The sequence below is a fragment of the Sminthopsis crassicaudata genome, chromosome 3, assembly GCF_048593235.1.
Source record: "Sminthopsis crassicaudata isolate SCR6 chromosome 3, ASM4859323v1, whole genome shotgun sequence".
NCBI classification, from domain to species: Eukaryota; Metazoa; Chordata; class Mammalia; order Dasyuromorphia; family Dasyuridae; genus Sminthopsis; species Sminthopsis crassicaudata.
The window spans coordinates 492,114,020-492,139,735 of NC_133619.1; the positions used below are offsets into that span (position 1 = coordinate 492,114,020).

Consider the following 25,716-nt stretch of genomic DNA (forward strand, 5'->3'; position numbering starts at 1 on the left):
CATATTACTGAGGCTTCAAGGCATCTAGTGATACTTCCATTTAATTAAGAATGCAATGTTCCCTATAATTAAGCATTCCAGTTATCTCAGGGTTAATCCATTTGAACAGTGAAGCTTTCCTGAGCCAGAATTCCTACCTATTCTTCTCTACTGAGTATTGGCAGCCTGAATTCCCTTTCAGGTGTACACAGTTGTATTGATTGATATCTCAATTATGTATTTTAGAAATACAGCACTTTAACAGCCGCTTATCATCAATTTGGCAAGCAGACCCTCAGCCCCAGAATCAACACACTTTGCAAGAGGTCTGATAAAAACACAAAGTTAAAATTTTTCTCTAATAGGCTTTGCTAGGCAGAAGAAACACAAGGAACAGTAAAAATCTTTTCCCCCAAAATTTCACAGAGTTGATATGCAAAGAGCTTCCTTCAGAAGTCCAGAAACTATTACAAAATTGGAAAAATATATATATTTTTATTAAAAATGTTAGCAGCAACATGTAGTCTGGAAAAAAAAAACACCAGGGTAATTGGTGTTTTAAAGAAATCTAGGAATAGGAGAAGGAGCTGAGATTTTAGCTGAGTTTTAGAACTTCCTTCATTAAAACAGATCAACCATCTCTGACTTAGCAGATAAATCCTAGTGCATATAGAAGTTAAATCACTTCATTCAATATTTAAGAAGCATTTCCAAAGTGTTTTCCTATGAACCAGGCACTGTGCAAAACAAAAGCAAAAAAACAAAATTGAAATCTATCTCTGCCCTCAAGGACTTTACATTCTATTAGAAAAACAACAACAGACACAGTACTTGAAATCCAAACTATATTCAAAGTGATCTCCCCAGCAGGAGTGCATTCTTAACTGTGTGGATAAGGATCGGAGGTACTACTTGAAGAAAGCTGGAAATTCTAACAAGAAAAGAGAGGGAAAAGAAATGCATTTCAGACATGGAAAATGGATATGAATATTTCAATAAGATGAAGAGGGGAAATGGAGTGTTAAGGAGGATAATAAGCAATACGCCTGAAAAAGTAGGTTAGAGTTTGGGTAAGAAGGGCTTAAAAAGCAAAGCGATTTTTATTTTCTCCAAGTTACAAGAGTGAGTCACTGAATGTGCTTGGTCAGGATAGTGACATAGTCAGAACTATGAAGCATGGATTGGACAGGGGAGAAGCAAGGTATGAAGACCAATTTTTAATTATTGAATAGTCCAGACAAGATGTCCTGAAGATCTATATTGGATTAATAATTATATGAGGTAATGTTGTGCCACAGTTCCCTTTTATTGTCCTGCCTCAGTTTCCCTGAATGTTCATCCTCAGTTCCAAATTGTTCTGCTCAATCCTGCAATACCTCCCCTCCCTCCTAATCATCATGATCCAGATAAGGAAAAAGACCTTCTATTTTAGACGTCATGATCGCAGCCCTTCCCTACTTATCAGAATGTCAGGTGTCAGAAACCTTGTCAGAACCGGATTGATAATCCATTCTTGTTCTCAGTGCTCTGACTCTGCCCCTGCCTCAGTCTACACAGTGGTAACTTGGAGCCACGCATATATACTTCATGGTGTAATGGGGGAGAAACTGAGCAAGACAGAAATTAGAGAGTATTCAATACAGAATTTATTAAATGAAGAGATTTACTGGGACCAATGGATTCATGGTTGGTCCCAGGGCTGAATGAGACTATGTCCCAAAGAATCTGAATATCAGATATATTATTCTTTTATGAGGTAACAATAACAATGACATAATGGGGGATGTACCTGGATGGGGCTGACCTAATGGGGGGATGCACCAAGGATGACAAAATGGGAGGTACAGGGGAAGTTCCTGATATTCTAATGATGTCTAAAATGGAAAAAGACCTTTATCCCATCAAACATTAAGAGGGAATAAGTATAGCCTAAGGTCTAAGATATAAAACCTTTATCTTAACATTAAAAGGGAATGGTTATGACTTGAGGCAGAGTAACTGAATAGGACAATTAGGAAAACTGGGTCTGGACATTAAAAGAGAATTGTGGCACAACTATGGGAAGTACACATTACCTTCTGGATGCTTTGGACATCAGCCCTGGGGGCAACATGCTCCTAGCACAATCTCTCCCTTTCAAATTAAATTATTAAAAACTCTCTAATCTCTATCTTGCCTCAGTTTCTCTGGCATTACAATAAGAAAGTCACCTCCTATGGGAAACACTGCCATCTATCTCAGAAGAATGAAATATTCTGATGGCACTGCCAAAGAGAAAGTCAGGCTACTGCGTGTGACAATTTAGCAAGTAAGCAATATTTTCAAGGTAGAATTGGGAATACTAGCTAAATGATTGATGTGAAGGGTGGACAAGAGAGGAGACTTGAGAATGACTCTTCAAGTTGAAACCTGAGTTGCTGAAAGGTACTCCTCTGGGGGGGAGGGGGAAGACAAGTTTAGAAGAGTATAGGTTTGGGGTAAAGATACTTGTTTTGGATATTTTGAGTTTGAGAAGTTTATGGAACATCAATTGGCCAATGTTCAGTTTTTCTAAAGTCACACAGTCATTAAGTTGAAGAGGTGAATTAAACCCAAGTCATTTTGCAGTTTCACTACATGATAGATTCCATACTTAAATAAATTGTGATTAAATGGTTTTTAGTTGCTTGGTTAGCAGAAATATTTCTTGACAAAAAATTCTAGCTTTTCTCTATCTGACCATGACCTCCCATCACTCCATTTCTTCTTGTGAATCACTCTCCATAATTTATCTGTTATATAATATCAACTGGATGTTCACAGCAGCAAGGCAGTTCTTTTATTCATCATTAATTGTTTCTCTAATTCCCCACAGAATATAATCCAAACTTTCTTTTCTCTTCAAGCCCTCCACATTGCTTAGTCTCTCATCTGAGGACCATGCCTCTTAATATAGACAATTAAGGTAATTTGCTATGAACTTCTTTCTTTTTTCTCAAATCCCCTTTAAATCCTCCCCCCCCCCCCTTCTCTCTTCCTGTGCTTCCCTGCTTAATTTTCATGGCACTCTTTGTTTTCTGATTCTACTCAAGGTTGTTTTTTATAATCTTCTCTCCTTTCTCTGTGATCTTTGTTGATCACTTCATCAGTTCTCATGGTTTTTGCTATTACATCTATGCAAGTCACTCAAAAAAATCTCTATTTTCAGCTCTCTTGAGCTCTATTCCTGCATTAATCAATCACTATCAAAAGCATTTATTAAGTATTTATTTTGCACTGAGCCCCATAATAAGCATTGGGAATAAAAACCAAAGTAGAACAATTCATGTCCCCAAAGAGTCACATTATAATGGTGGAAGCAATATGTAAACAACTAGATGTATACAAGATAGAGATTGAATAGATAGAGGATAAGCTGAGGGAAGGCATTCTTCATGGGGTAGGGGGAGAGACTTTCTCTCTGTAAAAAATTAAAAGACCTGTTGTACATTTGAAACTCAATGACCTGAAATCTTTCAAACTATACGTGTCCAAAAGAATACTCATTTTTCACACTGCCCTGCATCTTGTTTTACCCAAGCCAACTTTTCTCCCCCCAAAATAATCCCGTTTCTGTTTAAGGTACCACCATTTTTCCTTTTTCCCAGGTTTATAACTTTGACTTTATTATGTACTCCTTTTCCTCCCTCATTTTCCACTTAGTTTCCAAATTTCATTATTACCACCTTTTCCATCTGACACTTTTGACCTATTCATGTATCTTTCATCTTAGCCTTAGACCTTCATCACTTCTTGCCTAGCCTATTGAAATGGTTCCCTAAGAAAGCTACTTGCCTATTTCTTCCTATTCCAATCCATCTTCCACACAGAAGCCAGAATGATTTTCCTTAAGCACAAATCTGAGAATGTCATTCTTCTACTCAATAAACTTCAGTGGCTCCCTATTGCTCCTAGAATTAAATAGAAATTCCTTTGTTGAGCTTTTAGACCTGTTCTCATCCTATCTTTTCAGCTTCATTATACATTATTTCTTTCCTGCTCCCAACAATTCAGTTAAGATGATATTTTATCTTTCCTTCATACCACCTTCCATTCTCCATCTCCAATTTTTTTTTGCTTTTTTTCTGATTCTGATTCTGAAGTACCCTACTTCCTTATTTCATCATCGAATATCTCTTTTCCTTCATGACACAATATAAGCACCACATTCTACACATCTTTTCTTATTTCTGGAGCTATTCTTCCTTAACTTCTAATCTTTTTGTATTTATTGGATATCTATTTATGTTTTGTTTACTTATATAAATGTCTCCCTCAGTAAGATAAAGTAAGGATTATTTCAGTGTGAGTGTTTGTGTATGTGTGTATGTATGGGTGTGGGTGCTGCATCTTCATTGCCTAGCATTAGTGGCTAGCTCATGATAGTTATTTAATAATTACTTATTTAAATTGACTAAGGGTGAATTTAAGCAGTATTTTTTTTTCTCTCAGATGAAAACTAGCTTCCATAAAATCACATTATTTAGTGCCAAAAGGGATCCTTGAGTTCATCTGTTCTCACCACTCATTTTGCAGATGAGAAAATTGAGGAATTGTGGAAATGTTTTGTTTGCCCAGGGTCAAACACCCAATTGAATCTGCATCTTTGTATTATTCACTCCAAATTCAGTGCTCCTTTCCCTTATTCTGAATCTCTTTTAGTTGAAAGCACTAAGGTAGAAAGCAGAAAGCTTTGTTTTTTTTGAAAATTAAAGATAAGTTCTGAAAGGGTTGGGCTGTATTAACCTAATTACCACTTTCTCTACTCCTCTCCTTATAAAGACTTGTTAGGAAGTCTGATTATGCTTCTGATTGCACAATTGTCACCGATTAGTAATAGGACTTTGAAAAAATCACTTCCTGTTTCTTGGTTTTATTTCCCTCTTCTTTAAAATAGGATTGTTGGACTAGATGGCCTCTAAAATAACTCTTACTCTGTAACCTACGACCAAAAAATTCAATTCAATTTATTCAATGTTGATTGGGGACAATTATAATAAAGAATGGGGCAGGATGGACTATTTTAAAATAAGGTATCACCCTTTCATCAGAGACCTTGAAATCCAGAAAATCTTTACAGATAAAGATTTGAGTACACATGCTAAGGAATTTGATATATCAAAAAAACAGACAAATATTATGTGAGATTTGAGAGAAAAGAAAATTACAAGGAAAGAGTTTGTGGTAGAAATTAAATAATATGAGCAAAAACAGTCATTTTGGAAAAGCCTCAATTAAAGAGACCTTTACCACACTTTCTCTCCACTTAGAATGCCACTGTCTAGTTCAGACCCTTATTCAAGCTATAGTATCATCCACACTGTTGTGACAATCTCCTAACTGGTCTATCTGATTCCAGTTTTGCTAGTCTATCTTCCATATGCCTTCCTAAATAGTCTTTCTTAGTTAAAACTTTGATTATGACATCTTGTAGAGATAACACAGTGATCTCTAGGGTTAAATGCAAACTTTTAACCCTGGAATTCAAAACTTCCCCAAGCTAGTTCCAAATTCTATTCTGAGATATTTCAAGAAAAATTCTATATTTGGATAACTTTGTATGTTAGCCAAAGGAATTTCAATTTTACTTAGTAGATGATAGTTAATCATGGGAAAATTGTGAGTGGCAGAGTAACATAATCCAATTTCTGAACCATGTTTAATTTGCTAGATTAACATATCTAGAGCAGATATGTGATTTTATACAAGTTGTTTCATCTTGCTGGTCCTTAATTTCCTCATTGTTAATTTAAAAGAGTTGTTCTAGATCTCAGTCTTTACTGCTGTAATATTCTATGATAATGTTATAGAATGTCTTTGGAGAAAGCCTTAAAGCCTTTTCCTTTTAAATAAAACTTTCATGGAAGTAGCCAGACTTTTTTTCTGTCTATAAAGTCCAACACCACATTTTAAATTGACTGTCCAGATTTACTATGGTCTAGCTTGGTTATTTGGAAAATGTGCTATAATTGTCCAATGATATTGATAAGGAGAATAAAAATCTAATCCTTCAATAATCTTTAGAGATAAATGCTATTATTGCTTTTCATTTTAGAAAGAAGAAATTGATGAAGTTAGAGTGACACAGCTAATAAATTTTAAAAACTGGTCTAGAATTCAAATCTTCTTGACTCCAGATACAGTTCTCTATCCATTTTGTTCCCTGCTGCAGGATCCCTTCACTGCCACTAGTTCAACCTCCACTCAAAATCAGAGTTTAGGAGGTCCTGCCTATATATATACATATTTTTTTTTTAATAGGTCAACCAGAAAAGATAAATCAAACTTTATAGTCAAATAGATGACAAGGAAATCCCCTTCTATACCTACAAATATATGTCTTATTTACTCCATATTCCCAATATAAAACATCTCTACTTTCTAATCACATAAACTTGCCAAACTTTGCCTCTTCACACAACAAGAGATGGGCTTGAGCAAGTTTCAAAGCAGCCTTGTGCTGGTTCTTACAGTTGGAAAATAGCTTAATCAATCATGAGAAATGATAGAGAATCTCCTTTTAGCACTCCAAGTAACCCAGAAATCTCTACCTAGTACAGAAAAGCAGCAAAGCCAATAATGTGTCATCTTTGGCTATTTGCTCAGGAGAAAAAGCTCCTGGTTCTTCTTTTAGAAGAGAAATACCCGTGCTGGCTCAAGTCTCACCCCTTGCAAGAGACCTTTCTTGTCCACCTCCCCTCTCTCCCAATACTAACACTTTCCTTCCAAATAAATTACTTTGATATATATCTATATCTCTATATATTTGTTTTTGTGTATATATACATATATATATGTATGTTTATTCTTGTGTGTGTATATATATATATACACACACACTTATACATTCACACATACATAAAATATATAATAATATTATGTTATATGTCATAATGTAATCCATAGATTGTAAGCTTCTTGAGGAAAGAAATTGATTTTTTTTTTCTTTGTTAATTCTAGCACATAGTAGACATGTAGAAATTAAGGATGTGTTAGAGAATTTGGGAAAGATACTGGAAATATTGTACATATGTAAGCTGTTAGATTGCTGGAGTTCTTCAATTATGTAGGTATGTACTGGTGTACTATCTTTTGGAGACTGAGCAACTTGAGGCTCTCTTTGTTTCAGGATGGTCCCTTATAGGTTTTGGAAAGGCAATAGGCTGTCCTGCCTGTGCTGAGGCACATAATCCTTTTTTGGAGGGGTTCACATGTCCCCAACCATTATTATAACCAGACCATAGTGTCATCCTCTTTCTGACCCTTCTCCGTGATTTCCAGGACCTCTGTCCATTTAGTGTTTCTGTTTTTAGTCCTTTCATTCCTCTTTGTGCCATCCTACCAGATTCATTCACATTTAATCACCTATTTAAGGCCCTGAAAGTGACTTTGTGTCTATTGATATTATTTCCTTTTCTGGACATATGTTAGCAATGCCTCCCAAATTAGAATCATTTACAGATGTCTTCATCCTACTGGTTTTGGGGAAGTCAAATTCTTTTGCATAACTGAAATGATTACTCAATGGGCCTTAGTTGAACAGTTCTTGTTTTTCTTGCTGAGCTTTACAAGTGATATATTCTCAATCAACTCCTTATCAGTAAGCATCAATTTGAATAAAATCTGATTCGTGGAATTATTGCCGTAATAAAAATGTTTTTGCTTTCTTGATCATAAAATTTTTTCCTTATAGAATCTGGGGTTCTCTTTGATGCTGTGTAGTTACCTATATTCATAGCTCAAAAAATGTCTGAGTAGTTAAAGCCTCCCATGAGCATAGTATTGAGTAATTTAGAGCACCTTGGGAATTGATCTAAACATATTTCCATCTGGCTCACCTCCATTTCTGGTGGTATATGTGTAAATATATAAAGCAGAGGCAATATCAAAAATTTTTTTTAACTTATGTTCTCTGAAGTGTGCCTTCCCTCGACCAAGTATTCTCCCTTACATTGTAAATATATATATGTTATATATATAGGCACACAGTGATGACTAGTTTTAATTGGAAGTCAAATAAGAGGAGCACCCAATTAACCAGAATGTCCATACCTGCAATTTAGGAAAAAGTAAGCATGCTAATATTTCTAAAAAGCAAACAAAATTAACTCACCTGTTGGCTGAGTTAATGCCATACTTCTGGATCATGTAAATCTGTCAGGAACTGTCAGGTTCAAGAGGTTTCATTGTGATGTTGATAATGAGTTGATGTGGCTCAGTAACAGTAACAGTAACAGTCAGGTGGCTCAGTAAATAGAGAGCTAGATCTAAAGTGAAAAAAAACATACTTAGTAGCTAGATGACCCTGGCCAAGTCACCACTTCTGTCTGCCTCAATTTCTATATCTGAAATATGGGGATAAGAAATTAACTACCTCTTAGGATCATAGTTAGTACTTGATACATAGTAAGCACTCAATAGATATTTGTTGACTTGATTTAAAATCCTTAAGCTATGGTCTCATCTTGACTTAAAATAAAATGGTATTCAAATATAGTTTATCTTTGCCAGTAGATTCAACAGCATCAGTGTTCCCTACCAAACCTTTACACATTTATTTGTGATGTGACTTTGGAGTGCAAGGCGAGGATGGCATATCAGTTATAATATCCCAGCTAACAAAATATACTGTCATTCATTGACATTATTTTGGTTAAAATATACCTCACTTATTGCCTTAGTTAATCTCTCTCTCTCTCTCTCTCTCTCTCTCTCTCTCTCTCTCTCTCTCTCTCTCTCTCTGTCTCTCTCTCTCTCTCTCTCTCTCCCCCTCTCTCCCTCCCCCTCTCTCTCCCCCCCCTCTGTGTGTGTGTGTGTGTGTGTGTGCATATATATATATATATATATATATATATATGTACCAATTATGCCTAATAGTTCTTTCCAAACACTGCATCTGCATACCTTCAGTATTTTTCTTTTAGCACTTCAAGGATCTATAATGTTATTGGTTGGCTATCTGTTGCCTATTGCAGATTATGACTGTTTATACCTTAGTAGAGAATCTTAGTAGAGAATTGTTGTGGCTCAAAGAATCCATCCCTTGGTGGTCCCCCTTCTGGTGGAGTGCTTATCTGAAATCAGCTAAGCCCAAAGAGGCCGATAAATTTTCAGCATCACTCGGCCCTTCATGAGCTTGTACTTGGCTAACAGGAAAGCCAGGTGGCATGATGGGTAAAGCAGTGGGCTGGGAACTAGGAAGACTCATCTTTATGAGTTCATTTATGAACTCAGACACAGGAAATGGCAAACCACTACAGTATCTGAAAGAAAACTTCAAGATGGAGTCAGAAAGGGTTAGACATGACTGACATGACTGAACAACAACACTTCCCTGACATTGCTTTCAAAGAACCTGGAGTTACCTCTAAGCCATAAAGAAGCCTCATTGTGTCTAAAGAGGAGAGGTATGGGGCGGAAGCTTTTGCTGCACTAATAATATCACATTGGTTATATTGGTATTGACGGTTTAATAGGCAGTGCTTCCTCGAGGTCTTGTAAGATATTCTTCAAATGAATCTGTTTTCTCAGCCATTTCCTTACTTTATATTCTCCTTCTATAAGAAGTGGTAGGAGGTGGGGCTGCTTCCTCAATCTAAAAATGCATTTATTACTTCCCAATATTTTTATTTCCACCTAAGGGTATTTTTTTCTTTTCTTATTAAAATGAACATCAGCAAAAAACAATAACCAAATAAAATGAATAAGGATGAATGATAATAAAACAAGTTATCTTAATTTGGATGGTATAAAGGAAAAATTCCAATCTTGTTCTGCTTTTCCTTTGTAGATAGAATCCTAGAACACTTAGGATCACGGGATTTGTAGCCAAAATAGACCCTAAAGGTCACCTAGGCTGAAAGTTTTAAGCTTCTTTTCTGTGTCATGGTGCTAGTCTGGTTAAGTATATGTATACCTTCTCACAATTATGTTTTATTTTTTATTAGTTTTAGTTCTTTTTAGAGGTTCGTAAAAATACATATTATTTTTTTTGCATAGGCTTCCTTAAATATATCCATGACATCCTTTTCCTTCTCTTTTCCCTTTTCTTTCCTCCCTTTCCTCCCTCTTTTCCACCCTTTTCTCTTTCCTCCTATGTTCCCACAATCATTTCTTCTTTTCTTTCTTTGTCCTTTGTCCTTCTCTCTTTCCTTTATCTTTTTTCCCCTTCCCACTCTTTTCAATCCTTTGTAAGCTCAGTCAGCTCAGAAATTTTAATGTTGTTTTCTCCTCACAACTGTTCATTCTCCATCAAAAGAGAAGTCTACATTATATGTCAGCCATAATAATATTGTTTTATAAATGTGTGTGCATGTATGTATACATAAATATATTTGTGATTAATAGTGCCCTGCTCGGGGGACATAGAGGGAAGGAAAGAAAGGAGAAAAAATAAAGTAAAAAGTGCACAGTAGAGAACAAAAAAATACCCGCAAAGAAGCAAAGGAAAGATGGGACAGTTCTGAACAAATTAGTATCATATCATTATACATGCTTCCTTGAAAGAGAAATTTATTGTTACATATTTTGAATCCCCTCATATTCTAATGTGCACATGGCAAATTTCTTTCTTTTTCTGTTTTGTTTTTCTCTTTTCCATTTTGTTTTTAAGTTTAAATAAATAAATACAATTTTTTTTTTAAAAAGAACTTACATTCAGGCTCAGCTAAGTGGTGTTATGGATAGGGCACCAGCTGTAGAATAAGGAGGATCTGTGTTCATATCTTGCTTTAAATAGTTAGTGGCTGTGTGAACCTGGACAAATCACTTAATCCCAATTGTTCCCTGTTCCCTACCCCCCACCCCGGAAATAACAATCGTTGCTCTCAAATTTGCTGCCAATTTTATGTCCTAAGCAGCAGAGATTACAGGCATGAACCACCACACCTAGCCCTTAACTTTTATATGAAGAAACTGAAGCCTAAAGATGCATGGTCATCCAATCAAATATCCTCTCCATACAATTAATCCCTTTTCTAGCAACTTTTAGAAGTGGTATTTAAAGCTCTCTCTAAAGGCCTATGCTAAGAGGGAACTGGTGAACTCCCAAGGCATCCTATCTCATTGTTAGAAGTCTATAATTGTTCAAACATTTTTCTTCTACTAAGTCTCCATATATTTTCTATCTATTGATTTAAAGCCAAGGGGCTTTAAAATCACAACTATTTTCAGAATTATTCATGAATGTCACTATCTACAAGCTCGATGAAAGAAAAAAAATAGACTTAACTTAAAAATTTTTTTTAACCCTGAGAATCTGATCAATTAGTAAGTGTCATTATGTTCCAACTTTCCCAGTAGCCCCAGATTGAGCTTCAATCCCCCCTTTTTTTTATCAATGAAGGTTCAAGTTAAGACCTTAAATACCAGGGACCAAAGCTAGATTTAAAATACCACTTTAACTTAGTTTTTAAATCTTCCTTGAACTTTTTATTTCCTGTTATTACACTGCCAAGCAGAGGGCCCCACAATGATGAAGAAAGACAAAAAAAATCACTAACCCCATCTTTTTCTTAAAGTTTTTTGTACCATGAAATAATATTCTGATCACAAACCAAAAAAGTCTGTATTTAGTTGTTCCTTTATCAGTAACATGCTAAGAACTAAGAGAAATTCTTTGTCCCATCCAATTTTTTTTTGGTCAAGTGTTTCTTCTAAAATTTGCATTATTATTGTTATCATTCTTAATAATGTGTTTTTGCATTAATTTATTGTTTCTGATATTATTTCAGATAATAAAGAGAATTTTCATTTATATATAATGTTTTTAGATAGGGTAACACTTTCATATTTATGACCTCATTTTATTATCAAAATAAACCTGTTAGATAAAGGCAAGTATTATCAATCCCATTTTACAGGTGAGAATACTGAGGCTCAGATATATTGAATGATTTGCCTAAGATTGCACAGCTAATTAGTGGAATATTTTGTGACTCTAAAACCAACATTATTTTTATTTCCCTCAGTATTCACTAAGTAATATGCTTTCAGGGTCCCCAAGAACCTCTCTTATCCTGACCAATTTTTTTCTCCCACTCAATTTTTCTGATTCTTAATACTTCTGATTCTTAATGGAAGCATTATCTAGGTTATTTGATCTAAATTAGAACTTTGTCCTCTATTAAAATAAAAATACCCCAGGGAGAGGAACTATATCACCCTAATCCCTAGGTATTTGATCCTTCTCTAAAAGGGTGTTGTAATAAGGAAAGAGACTACAGTGTCATGCAGGAGTACAGTGGAGTAAGAACTTGAACCATAAAATAGTTTATCATTGTGGGGGCAGAGCCAAGGTTGCAGGTTCGAGTGATCATTTTCTTCTAAGTTCTTCCAAAGTATTTCTCTAAACTACGTTTAAAAATCTATCCAATTTGAGCAATAATTGAAATAGCCAACACTTGAGGATTTTAAGAGGTGTAAATATCTGGTCAGAAAAAAATTATAGAGGATCCATATCCTAGCACTGGGTCTAGGTCTGGACATCATTTAATAATTCTCTTGTCATCTAATCCTAGTTCAAAATTCTACAATATACAGAAATAGTTCCAGTCTCAAAAGAATAGTGACTCTACCTAAATAAGGACTAATACAGACCAGAAGGAAAAAAAAAAAAAAAAAGAATTCTGTTCATCTCACACCACCTTGGAAGCCCTGAAATTTACTGTACTCAGAGTTATCTGTGAAAGCAGAAGGTCAGACAAATTAGAAGATTAGGGGAAGCATCACACCCTTACTCTGAGAAGTGAGCAGAACTTACCTCTAAGATAAAGTCCAAAGTTAGGAAATAATTGTAAAAATAATAAAACAATAACAACAATAGAAACCTGACTTTAAAAATATATATTTTGGTGTCAAGAAAACTTAAGACACAGCTCAGAAGACAAGAATAGCTTTAAAACACCTATAAGCAAAAGCTCAATAAAAAGTGCCATTTGATCTCAAGCCTAGTAAGAATTCTTAGAAGAGTTGAAAAAATAAATTTTTAAAAGAGTAAAAAAGATTTAAGAAAAATAAAAACTTGGGGAGAAAAGGAGATCAATAAGAGAATATTATGAATAGCATATAATAAAAGAGGCATTAAAATATTGATATACTAAAATATCTACAAAAGCTCACTGAATAAACTCACTAAAATTTAGGATTGGTCAAGTGGAAGCTAAGTGATCCCATACAATAGCAAGAAGCAATAAAATACAGTCCAAAGATTGGGGGAAAATAGAAGAAAAAGTAAAATATTACATAGGAAAAATACTTGAAAACAACCCAGAAAAAAAGATCAAAGGAAGATAATTTAAGAATTATTCTACTATCTGGAAGTCATGGTCAAATAACCTGGACATAATATTCAAGAAATTATAAACAAAAATTACCCCAAAGTTTTAGAACCAGAAGGAAAACAAGAAATTGAAAAAAATCCATTGATCTTCTGGAAAGAAATCCCAAAATGAAAACTCATTGAACATTGTAGCCAAATTTCAGTGCTTCCAAATCAATGAGGAAAAATTCCAAGCAGCCAAAAAAAATAATTCAGGTAACATGAAGTCACTGTAAGGATCACATAAAATTTAGCAACTACCACTCAAAAAAGTGTGGAACTTGGAAAAATGATATTCTGGAAGGAAAGGAGCTAGGATTACAACCAAGAATAACCTACCCCACAAAATGAAGTATAATTCTTTAGGGAGGGGGAGGAAATTTAATGAAATATAAGACTTTTAAGAATTCCTAATGAAAAGATCAGAGTTGAAGAGAAATCTTAATATTCAAATATAATATCTGGATCAAGAGTAGGATAAAAGGGTCAACACTTAAGTGAGAAATCATAAGAAATTTTATAAGATTAAACTTTTTTGTATTCCTAAATAGGAAGATGATACATGCAACATCTAAAAGCTTTGTCATCAGTGAGGCTGTTAGAGAGAGTCTGCATAAGTAGAGAGTATATGTGTGCGCTTATTTTGTTGGGATGATCTGAAAAGGAAAAAAAGTAGCCAGAAACAAAACAGACTTTTGAGGAGTAGACAAGTTAAAAAAAAGAGAAGGATATATAGAAGAAAATAGAATGAAGTAAAGTAAGTAGCAATCATATCTCTGAATGGGATGAAGTCATAAAACAGAGGTTAACAGAATGTATTAGAAAGCTGAATCTAATAATATATTGATTACAAGAGACATACCTGAAACAGATAAACACACATATTTTAAAATAAGGGGATGGAATAAAAGCTATTATGCTTTAGCTGAAATGAAAAAATTGGAAGTAGCAATTTATCTCAGACAAAGCTGAAACAGAAATGTAAGTAATTAAAAGAGATAATCAAGGGAATAGCATTTTGTTAAAAATATCACAGACAATGAATTGATATCAATAGTGAACATATACTAAATGGCATTGTATCCCAATTCTTAAAGGAAAAATTAAATGAATTAAAGGAGGAAATAGGTAGTAAAATTATACTAGTAGGACATCTCAATTTGTTCTTCTCAGACTTGAATACATCTAATCATAAAATAAACAACAAAAAATTAAGAAGACTAGAATTTTAGAAAAATTTGATAAAATAGACATCTGGGGAATATCGAATGTGAACAGAATAGGGCATATTTTATTCATAGGTGTATGTGGAACCTTCACATACACACACACACAAATTGGCCATGCAACTAGAAATATAAATATAGAAAAAGCACAAATGCTAAATGTACACTTTTTGGATCATTAATGCAATAAAAATTACAGTAAATGACTTCTGAATCATAGAATAAAAATTAATTGGAAACTAAGTAATCTAAAGCTAAAGAATGAGGTCAAAGAATAAATCATAGATGCAGTAGTTTCATTAAAGATAATAACAATGAGGACATAACATACTATAATTTGTGGGATGGAGCCAAAGAAATATTTAAGGGAATTTTATATTTCAAACATTTATATCAAGAGAGAGAGAACAGAGGGAAAAACATATGTAACTCTTTTTGTGGTAGCTAAGAATTAGGAATTGTAGGTTTGCCCATCAGTTGAGGAAGAGCAGAACAAATTGTGGCATATGAACATAGTGGAATACTGTTGCTCTACAAGAAATGATGAGCAGGCAGATTTCAGAAAAACCTGGAAAGATTTACATGAACTGATGCTGAATAAAGTATACAGTAAAAACAACATTGTACTATGATCAGTCTGATAAATTTAGCCCTTTTCAGCAATAAAATGACTTTAAAAAAAAAAACCTTGTAAGAGAACAATTTAACAACCTCTCATTAAACATCAATATATAAATCCTGAAAATCAAAGGAGAGATTAAGAAAATTAAAAAAAAAAAACTTTTTAAACAAAACTAATTTTGTGGAGAAAAAAAATCACAATAAAATAGTTAATCATTGACTAATTTGATTTTTCTAAAGAAAGAAGAAAATCAAATTACCAATCTCAAAAATTAAAAGACTGAATGAACAATCAATGAAGATGAAATTAAAGCAATTAAAAGCTATTTTGTTCAATTATTTACCAATAAAACTGACAATGTAAATAAAATCGATGAATATTGCCCCAAAATATATAAATTGCTCAGATTAACAGAAGAGAAAATAGAATATTTAAATTATCCTAAACCGCCCCTCCTCCCCAAAGAAAAGAGACAGAGAGAGAGAAGGGGAGAGGGGAGAGAGAGAGACAGACAGAAAAGAAGGAACAAAAAAAGGAACAAAAGAAGGAAAGAACAATAAATCACTAAAATTAGAGAGGGGTGTGGAACTAACATTGAATGTTGAATTGCAAATTCTGCCATACATTTTAAAAATAATTAATATCAGCATTTTTTAACTATTCAGGGAAAACTAGGTAATTAAGAAGCCTACCAAATTCCCTCTTTGGCATAAATATGATTTTGATACTTTAACCAGATAGAGACAAATCTTCTTGATAAATAGTAATACAAAGAAATTTTAATAGAATATTAGCAAAAAGACTACAGCAATATTTCAAAATATTATGCACTATGAACAACTTGGTTCTATTCTAGGAATGCAAGACTAGTGCAGTTTTAGAAAATCAAAAATACAATTAACCATATCAATAACAAATAAAATTACCAATTCTGTTTATTTAAATATATGCAGAAAACGCTTTTTGTTAGTATTCATTGTTTTGCTAAAAAATACTAGCTACAATAATAAGTCAAGAAAAGGAAATGAAAAGAAAAAAAAGCATGGGCAATGAGATAATAAAGCTAACACTTTACTGATGATTTGATGGTATAGTTAGAGAACCCTAGGGAGTCAACTAAAAAATTGTCAAAACAGTGAATTGCAGGTTATAAAATAACCACATAGAAATCATTATATATAATATCAACAAATTCAAGGAGAGAGACAGAAAAAGAAATTCTATTTAAAATAATTGCAGATAGTATAAAATCTTTGGGAGGCTACCTGCCAAGACACACACAGTAACTATATGAACACAATTATAAAATACTCTAACAGAGCTAGGTAATCAGAAAAATACTTTTTCTTTCTTTTGTTCTTTTTGTTTGTTTGTTTGTTTTTAATACACATTGCTTTATGTATCATGTTGGCAGAGGAAAAAGGAAAAACCATGGGAGAGGGGGAAAAAAAGGCAGAAAACAGAAGTCAACATAGCATGTTTTGATTTATATTCAATCTCCTTAGTTCTTTTTCTGGATGCAGATGGCATTTTCTGTCCAAAGTCTATTGGAATTGCTTTGGATCACTGAACTACTGAGAAGAACCAAGTCTTTCATATTTGATCATTGCATATTATTGCTGTTGTGTACAATGTATTCCTGGTTCTACTTGTTTCACTCAGCATCAGTTCATGTAAATCTTTCCAGGCCTTTCTAAAATCAGATTGTAAACATTTTTTATAGAACAATAATATTCCATTACCTTCATATAGCACAACTTATACAGCCATTCCCCAATTGATGGGCATCTACTCATTTTCCAATTCTTTACTACCACAAAAAGAGCTGCTAGAAATATTTTTGCATTTCCCTTCTTTTAGATTTTTTTTTTGGATACAGACCCAATAATGGCATTTCTGGGCCAAAGGATATAAATTTGATAGCCATTTGGGAATAGTTCCAAATTGTTCTCCAGAATGGTGGATCTTTTCACAACTAACTCTACAATGTATTGGTTCCCAGTTTTTCCACATCTCCAACATTTATCACTATCTTTTCCTTTGAGTCATAGCTTGCATTTGCCCTGTTCTAATTTTTAACGTGCTATATTCTTCAGTTAGTTTTTGTATCTCTTTTTCCATTTGATTAATTCTACTTTCTTCAGTGGATTTTTTTTTTTTTTTGCATTGGCCTATTATATTTTTTAAGGAATTGCCTTCCTTTTCCAAACTGTTGGCTCTGTCTTGCATATCTCTCATTTCTTTTCTCATTTTTCTTCTATTTCTCTTATTTGCCTTTTAAAGTCTTTCATGAGCATTTCCAAGAATCCTCTTTGGGCTTGAGACCAATTTATATTACTCCTTGATTTTGTGTCTATGTTGTCCTCATCTGAGTTGTATTTTGATCTGCCCTGTCACCTTTCTATTGTTAAGGTTCTTTTCCATTTCTTGCTCATTTTCTTTCCTTTTCTTTTTATATTTCCTCTTTTTTTTTTTTTTTTTTTTTTTTTTACTTTTATGATCAAGATCTGCTCTTGAGGTAAAAAAGGTGCTGTCCCAAACTTCCTGTGCTGCTCTGAGCCTTGACTTTGAGCACAGGGACCCCTTGTGTTTACAGAGATGTCTCACTGGTTTGCTTCTATACTGAGGCAGGATGGAGGGTTGCAGTTGCTGATCTGCTGTAATTAAGACCCTCTCACTGGCCTTCCCACATTCCATATAAGCTAGCCTAAATACTAGTGCCTCACCTAGTGAGACTGACCTTTAAGTTTTCCTAATCTATATTTAGTTAGAAATGGTTTCCATCAGACTCTGTTCAGAGGCTTAGTTTCTAACTTAGTTTCTAATTAGAGCTGGAGCAGCTTCCTGGCTTTACCATTTTAATCAGAGAAATGCAAATTGTTCATATGTAAACTGAGCCAATACAATGAAAGGAAAGACAACGTTGCTTGAAATAATTTATTTGATGACATACCAATGCATCTACCAAGATTTTCTTTATAACTAGTGATAAAAAATAATAACAAAATTCATCTGGAGGAACAGATCAAAGGAATCATTTTTTTTTTTTAAAGTGAAGAAATGAGTGAGTCTAACAGAACTAGATCTGAAACCATAATTCCAAGCAGTAATTATGAAAATAATTTGATGCTGGATAAAAAATAGAGTGATTTATCAATGGAATAGATTAGGTAGATTTTGAATAGAAGTAAATAAGTACAGTAACCTAGAATTTGATAAACCTAGAAATCCCAGTTCACTGAGCAGATGTCAGATGTCTGGATAGGGGAAGAATTAATGACCAAATAATAGGTTGGCCCAAAAAAGGTAAGATGGATAATATGGATTTATATAAAATTAAAAACTTTTGCACAAATAAACCAATACAGCCAAAATTAGAAGAAAGGAGGAAACTGGGAAGAGGGGGGAGATTATAGCAAGTTTCATTCATAAAGGTCTCATTTTTCAAATATATGGATAAATGAGCCAACTTTTAAAAAGAGAAAACATTCTATTTAAAAATGATCTAAGAATATGTCAGAGCAAGAAATCAAAACTATTGATAGTCATATAAAAATAGTTCTGAAGTAAGACTTATACACCTATAAATTGACAAAAATGGTAGAAAAAGACTAAAATGACATGTGCTGGAGAAGATATAGGAAAAATGACTACACTGATTAGTACAGTCTGACCATTCTGTAGGAAAATTTGGCACTATGCCCAAAATGCTATAAAAAATGTACATGCCGTTTGACCTGGCAATACTGCTACTAGGTTTATAACCTAAGGAGATCAAAGATAAAGGATAAAGGTTCATGTTGCAAAAATAAAACAATTATTTTGTGTTGGCAAAAATTGAAAAGTAAGGAGATATCTATAAGTCGGGGAATGGTATAATAAGTTATACTATACAAATATGATGGAATACCATTGTACTGTTAGAAATTATGAAGGTGCGGTTTCAGAAAAATCTGGAAAGATCTTACATGAATTGATGCAAAGTAAAATAAGCAGAACCAGGAAAATAATCTAACAGTTATAGCAATATTGTAAGGATAATCAACCATGAAAACTTAGTAATTCTGATCAATATAATGATTTATCATAAATTCCAAAGGACTAAAATGTCAATCATATCTACCTCTAGAATTGATAGATTCAGAGAATGAATTGAAACTATATTTTTCTTGGAGTTTTGGGTGGAATATAACAATTAGAGAAATATATTTTGCATGACTTCCTATATATAATGAATGTAATATTTTTGTCTTCTCAGTATGGCAAGCACTGTATAGAGAGGATTTAGAACTGAAAATAAAAATGAAATTTAAAAAAACCTTGCAAACATTTATATCTCAGAAATATATAAAGGCTACAAGTTTGTACTTGATTTGTTTTTGTTGATGATTTCTACTTAAGATGTTACAGGAAAATATTAATAACACAGATTAAATGTAAATTTGTGACATAAATGTAATACATGCCCCACCTCAGCTAGTTATTAATCATTTATCAATATACTTTTAGTGAAATTGCATTACAAAGAGAATCTATCTACATGGATAGAAGGATAAAAATGTAAAGAAAAACGAGGCTTGTCACTCAAAAAGTAATCCTCCCACTTCACAGTTTTGTCTTAGACCAGCCTTGAAGTAATTGGTAATAAAAATGTTTACTTGTAATTTCTTCCACTGTTTTTCTTTGAAGGAATAAGTTAAATAGAAAATGAATGTTATTTGTATTTATAAATTTGAGTAAGATGAGAGAATAAATAAGTAGAAATTACCTTCACTTTCAATTGATATTGAAACATGAAAGTACATGACATCTTAAGGGTGGGAATAGGAAAGTGGAATAATTTGCCATAATTGGCCATAATTCTTCTACTCTTTCCTATCCTGAACACTTAAATAGCTACCATGATTGTTTTGCTTTATTTTACCCAAAATGGCTGAACTTTTAAAGTGAAATATGCTTGTTTCTTCTTTTATTATTATATATTGTAACATTGTATTATAGATTGAATATGTAGATATATAATCGAGTTGTATAATAAAAAAACTGTGGTATATAAAATCAGTATCCATATTTGAATCCCACGTCTGCTACTTATTAGCAATGTCAAAGGCAGGATTTGAAGCCATTTCTTAATTCCCTGTCCATCATTCTAGCTGTTGTACCACAGGGTATTTCATCTTAGACTTAAAAGATCTTAATTTGAATCTATTTCTAGAAGTTTTAGGATCTGTTACCATGAATATATTTCTTTTATTTCTTCATAATATCCTGTGAGGGAGATTATGACTGTTTTAAGGTTTGAGGAAGTTTAGACAAGATAGAGAATTGATTAGCACTGAGCAGGTCTGAAGCAAAATAGATTCAATCTGGATCTGAAGTTAAGGTCCTGGGTTCCAAACATGTCTAACATAGTTTGGTTGGCTATTGAGTAGCATCAGATGCTCAGAAGTTGCAAACTAATTGCAACATAAGCTGGGAAGGGGATAGGAAACAAAAGGAATTGGACAAAACAAAATACTGTATAAACTGAATGGAGTCTTTTTTTTTTTTTTTTTAATTATGCTATTTTGAGAAATCCATGGCAACATATGCCTCTATTAGCAAGCATAATCCAGAAGTGATTATATTCTTAAATTGAAATTACTCTTTCTGAACCAATGATTCTGATCCTAATCTCTCTCTCTCTCTCTCTCTCTCTCTCTCTCTCTCTCTCTCTCTCTCTCTCTCTCTCTCTCTCTCTCTCTCTCTTCTATCTCACTTTTGCTCTCGCTCTTGCTGTCTTCTCTGTGTCTCTCTTTCCATTATCAGGTGTACTGTAGATGCCCGGGTTACAAGGGTAGCCTGGCTAAACCGCAGCACAATTCTCTATGCTGGAAATGACAAGTGGTCCATAGACCCCCGTGTGGTCATCGTGGCCAACACAAAAACCCAATACAGCATCATGATCCAAGATGTGGATGTATATGATGAAGGCCCATACACCTGCTCTGTACAGACGGACAATCATCCGAAAACCTCTAGGGTCCATCTCATAGTACAAGGTAAGTTTTATCATTGTCCAAAGACTGTTATGTAAGTTCTTGGCTATCACAGCTGATACTTTGGTGGGGGAGATTGCTATCTTTTACTATTTGTATAAAGAAAAATAATTCTCTATGAATATCTAGGAAACCCAAGTCTTAAAACCTTAGTCTAGTATTCCTAGCTTCCACCTCATCAAATGACCCTGAGTCAAATATTTCTACTTGGTCCTATTTTTGCCTTGGTGTCAGATTAGAAGGCTGTCAATTTGTCTATTCATATTTTCCATCCATATAATCTCCTAAACCAGGTCATTGGCAAATGTTATTTAGGTTCCCAGTGTGTGCATGACTTTGGTATGTTCTTGGAAGTACATATTAAAGACAAATATGCTCTTCACTTTCAAGAAATTTCTATAATGTGGTATATTTAAAAGTACAAATAATCTAGTTAATCAAGGGTATATATAGTGTCCTTCTGCTTATGTTACTGCTTTATGTATAGTAGATCCATTAGCTAACAGAATTCATCAAAAGATTTACTTCCACTGTCCAGAAAAAGTCTAACCTCATAACAGACATCAGTTTTAACTACTTTCTGGTCTATCCTTGAGATCAATTTAAGATCTAAGAAGAAAAGAAATTAATGAATCCATATTCATCCATTCATTTTTTCATAAAGCTAAATTAATTTAAATAGTACAATTGTTCTTGTTCCGACATTCAGTCATATATGATTCTTCCTGACTGCATGGTTTTTTTTGTGACAAAGATACTGGAGTGATTTGCCATTTTCTTTTCCAGTGGATTAAATCAGAGTTAAGTGACTTGCCCAGTGTCCCATAATTAGTATTTGAGGCCAGATTTGAATTCAAATTCTGATTCTAGGCCCAATGCTCTGTGTATTGAGCCATCTAACTGCCTCCTAAAAGTGACAAACACATATATCCACTTTCAAATTTAAAAGTGGCTTTGTAAAAACAATAGTGATAAAAAAAGTACCCTCAATAGTAAGTTTGTATCAGATCATAATGTTAAAAATATAATGGCAAGAGAAATTGTGAATATGTTTTAGAACTGGACAAAAGGAAAACTACATCCAGAAAAATTAATCTTTTTTTTTTTAAATTTAGGCTTTATTTTCACAATTGTATTATATATAATATATATATATATATATATGTATATATTTCAGTATTGTTTTTTAAGCTCTTGATTGATTCCAAAATCTCCTAATGATTATGTGCCTTGATAATTAGTTGGCTATTTTTGTTTCCAAATTCCTAATTATGCCTATTCTCTGCATACATATACATGTATAAATCTCCCCCTTAGACTTTTATGACTCTAGGAAAGTCATTCAATCTTTCTGTGCCTCAATTATCTCATGTGTAAAAAAGAGGGGGTTTGACTCAGTAGCCTCTTAAGGTTTCTTCAGATTCTAATCTATGATACTTTGATCCTTCCTGTTTGATGATATGCTTCAGCGAATCTTTACAATATTTCTTTTGATGTGTGCTATTTTTCTTACTGAATCATTCCAATATATTCTTTATCTTTCCACAGACTCTAAAACATATTGTATAGCAATAGCTTAAATACTCTGCTTTCATATGTTCTCTTCATAAACTCAGCCTAGGAAAAAAACACCATGATAAAATTATTGATTTAGTATAGTAGATTATTTTATTCTCTACTAGGGGAAAAAAGTTGTGATTTCAGCAGTAGGGGTATTTTCTCCACTACTGCAAATTATAGACCTTTCCACCTTAATAGATGATTCTTCATAAATTGATCTGGTAAAAAATATTGTTATTTGGGGCTCAAACTTCTGGTGATGACTTTCTCCAATAGTAATTAAATTGATTCACATAAAATAAGAAATATAATCCATTTCTTTGATTCTTTAAGTCTTTGAAGCTTGATAAGACCTATTAAAATTTAAGTGCCAAAGCATAGTTTTCAAGAACATGGGTCAATTTTATGTCATGAGAAGAAGTGGGACTAGGCCCTCATGGAAAGCAGGACTCTATCTATCTATAAACTAATGGTACTTAATGTACCCCTTTAGAAAATGGGAGAAGTACTTGATAAGGATAGCTAGCTGAAATAAGCTTCAGAGTTTCTTGAAAGTTTTTGGAGGATATAAAAAACAAGGTTGTCTGAGTTTTCACTGCCCCACCTGCCACCTGGGCTGTGTTCCAGAGAAACTGAAAAGTCTCAGAATTGGAAGTGATGTGTCAATGGCACCTCAGTGGTCTTGACAACAAAATTATCTTCAAATTCAGGAAATGTGGCACTGGAATAAAAAGAAGTGTCAGGCACCATACAGGAACAAGTTCAAATGGAACAAAGTTACCACTTTTTAGGAAATAAGACAGATCATATGAGTGTGTCAAAGTAAATATGGGCTAAAATACAGGTTACTTGTAGAGCATGAATGAATGATGTTCTTTCTTGCCCTGTTCAAGAAAAATTTGAGTTGGGAAGTGGGAGACCAGGTATTTCCCTATGGAATATGGAGCATTTGGGCCAGAGCTTAGCTCACAAGAAAGGTAAATGGATAATGATGGAATTTTTTTTTTTTTAAATGTTCACTGTTCACAGTCTCCTGGGTTCAACCCAATGGATCCTTATAACCTGAGCATATTTGAGGTACTATGTCAAAGTACCTAAGTACTTATAAAAGGCAAGATAAGGCAGGCCACTGGGAACCTTTTTCAGACTAACCTGTCACCTTTTCCATATTATTGTTGAGAGGTTAGAGGAAGGAGACCCAAGGAGACTGGATTGTAGGTCCTCTTGGCTGACAAAGGGTGACTTATTCTTTCATTGGAAACCAATTGGATTTCTAGTGGTTGGAAGCAAAGAGACCCCACTGCTCAATTAGAAAGGAACTTGAGAGCACTGTTTCTTCACAACAGCTATAGGCTTTTGTCCAGTCTATAGATTAATTTTTCAGAGTTAGTGTTAGTTCAGGTTAGATAAAGATAATGAAACTTTCCTAATCCTCTTAAAGAAGATTTATCTGACTGAGTAGAAAGCTTTTGGAATACAATAAGGCATGTATAAAACTGGGGCCTAATCTTTCCTTTAATTTCAAACTGCTGATGGGTATTGATTTTTCAATGAGAAAAACTGAAAAATTTCTGAGCTGTGACTTGTCTGTTTAAAAAAGCTCATGTTTATCTTCTGTGCATGTGGAAACATTAGTATCTCCTTACTTCAGCCAATTGGCTATCTTCAGAAAAGGGAGAAAATTCCAAGTTTGTCATCTTCTCTATTATTCTCTGTTCCTATAATATGTGCATTTGACATATTCTCTCCAACCTCAAAAAAATGTCCTTTTCTGTTTTATGAAGTGATTTTTGCCACATATATGATAGAAAAAATTTCAGGTCTTTTTTGGTGAGAGAAAAGTTTTTTTTGTTTGTTTTTTGTTTTTTTTATTAAGCTGTGCCTTTTACTAAAAGGTCTAAGTATTTACTCAACTATTTGTAAAACATCTACTAAATGCCTTTTGAATGCACATATATAATCTTATATTCAGTTTATATAGGAAACACTAAGAAAATGGAAGACATTCTTCTTGCCTTCTAGAAATTTCTAATTTAACTGGGTAGAAAATACATAATATGCAAATATATAGGAACTAAAGAATAGATTCAAAACATTGTAGAAGCATGTGTGTGATTATGCCATGAATTATGTACTTAACATGCTTAGGCTTCTCGAAATCAAAGAAAAAATGTGGACATCATGGACTTATACTGGGTAGAATTTAAAATATATATATATACATATATCTATACACACACACACATACACACACATAATTGTATTTTTGTCACTTACATTGCTGAGTAGATTCCTTTCTCCTTACTTAGTGAGCTATACTGTAACAAGAAATGAAAAAGAAGGAGGAACAAGTTAGGTGAGAAAAACTAACCAATATATTAATTAAGCAAGCCTGACAATATAAATTGTTCCACACCCATAGATCCCACATATTTAAAGAAAGGAAAGAGCTGCATTTTTTTTTTCCAGCTCTTCTCTGGAGCTCATTATATAATATACAATTTAAAAAAATTTTTTCCATTTACATTATTGTAGACAAGCTATATATTGTTTTCCTGATTCTGCTTACTTCATTCTAAATCAGTTCCCATTCTTCCCTTAATATTATTCTTTGAATTCTTCATATTTACATTTCTTAAGGTACATTAATATTTCATTACATTTGTGTACCACAATTTGTTTAGTCATTCCCGTACAATGAACACTTATTTGTTTCTAGTTCTTTGCAACCACAGAAAGCGTTGCTATTCATATTTTTATTTCTATTTTTGACTTCCTTTCATAATATGCCTAACAGTGATATTTCTGGTTCAAAGAATATGGATTTATTAGTCATGTTTTAGCCTAATTATAAATTGTTTTCTATAATGGTCAAATAAATTTACAACTCTACCAAAAAGAATGTTTGTGCATATTTTCAGCCCCTATAATACTGACTTTGCATCTCTTTTGTTA

General features: G+C 33.4%; 1 protein-coding gene across 4 annotated transcripts in view; it reads left to right on the forward strand.

The window, feature by feature from the left end:
- OPCML (opioid binding protein/cell adhesion molecule like) overlaps positions 1–25,716 on the forward strand; it is a 1,489,737-nt gene that overhangs the window by 1,125,186 nt on the left and 338,835 nt on the right. For all 4 annotated transcript variants that reach the window (XM_074303775.1, XM_074303776.1, XM_074303777.1 and 1 more), the window contains one exon: positions 20,972–21,204. In XM_074303775.1, the coding sequence (XP_074159876.1) occupies positions 20,972–21,204 (233 nt within the window). The remainder of the gene's footprint in view (positions 1–20,971; positions 21,205–25,716) is intronic.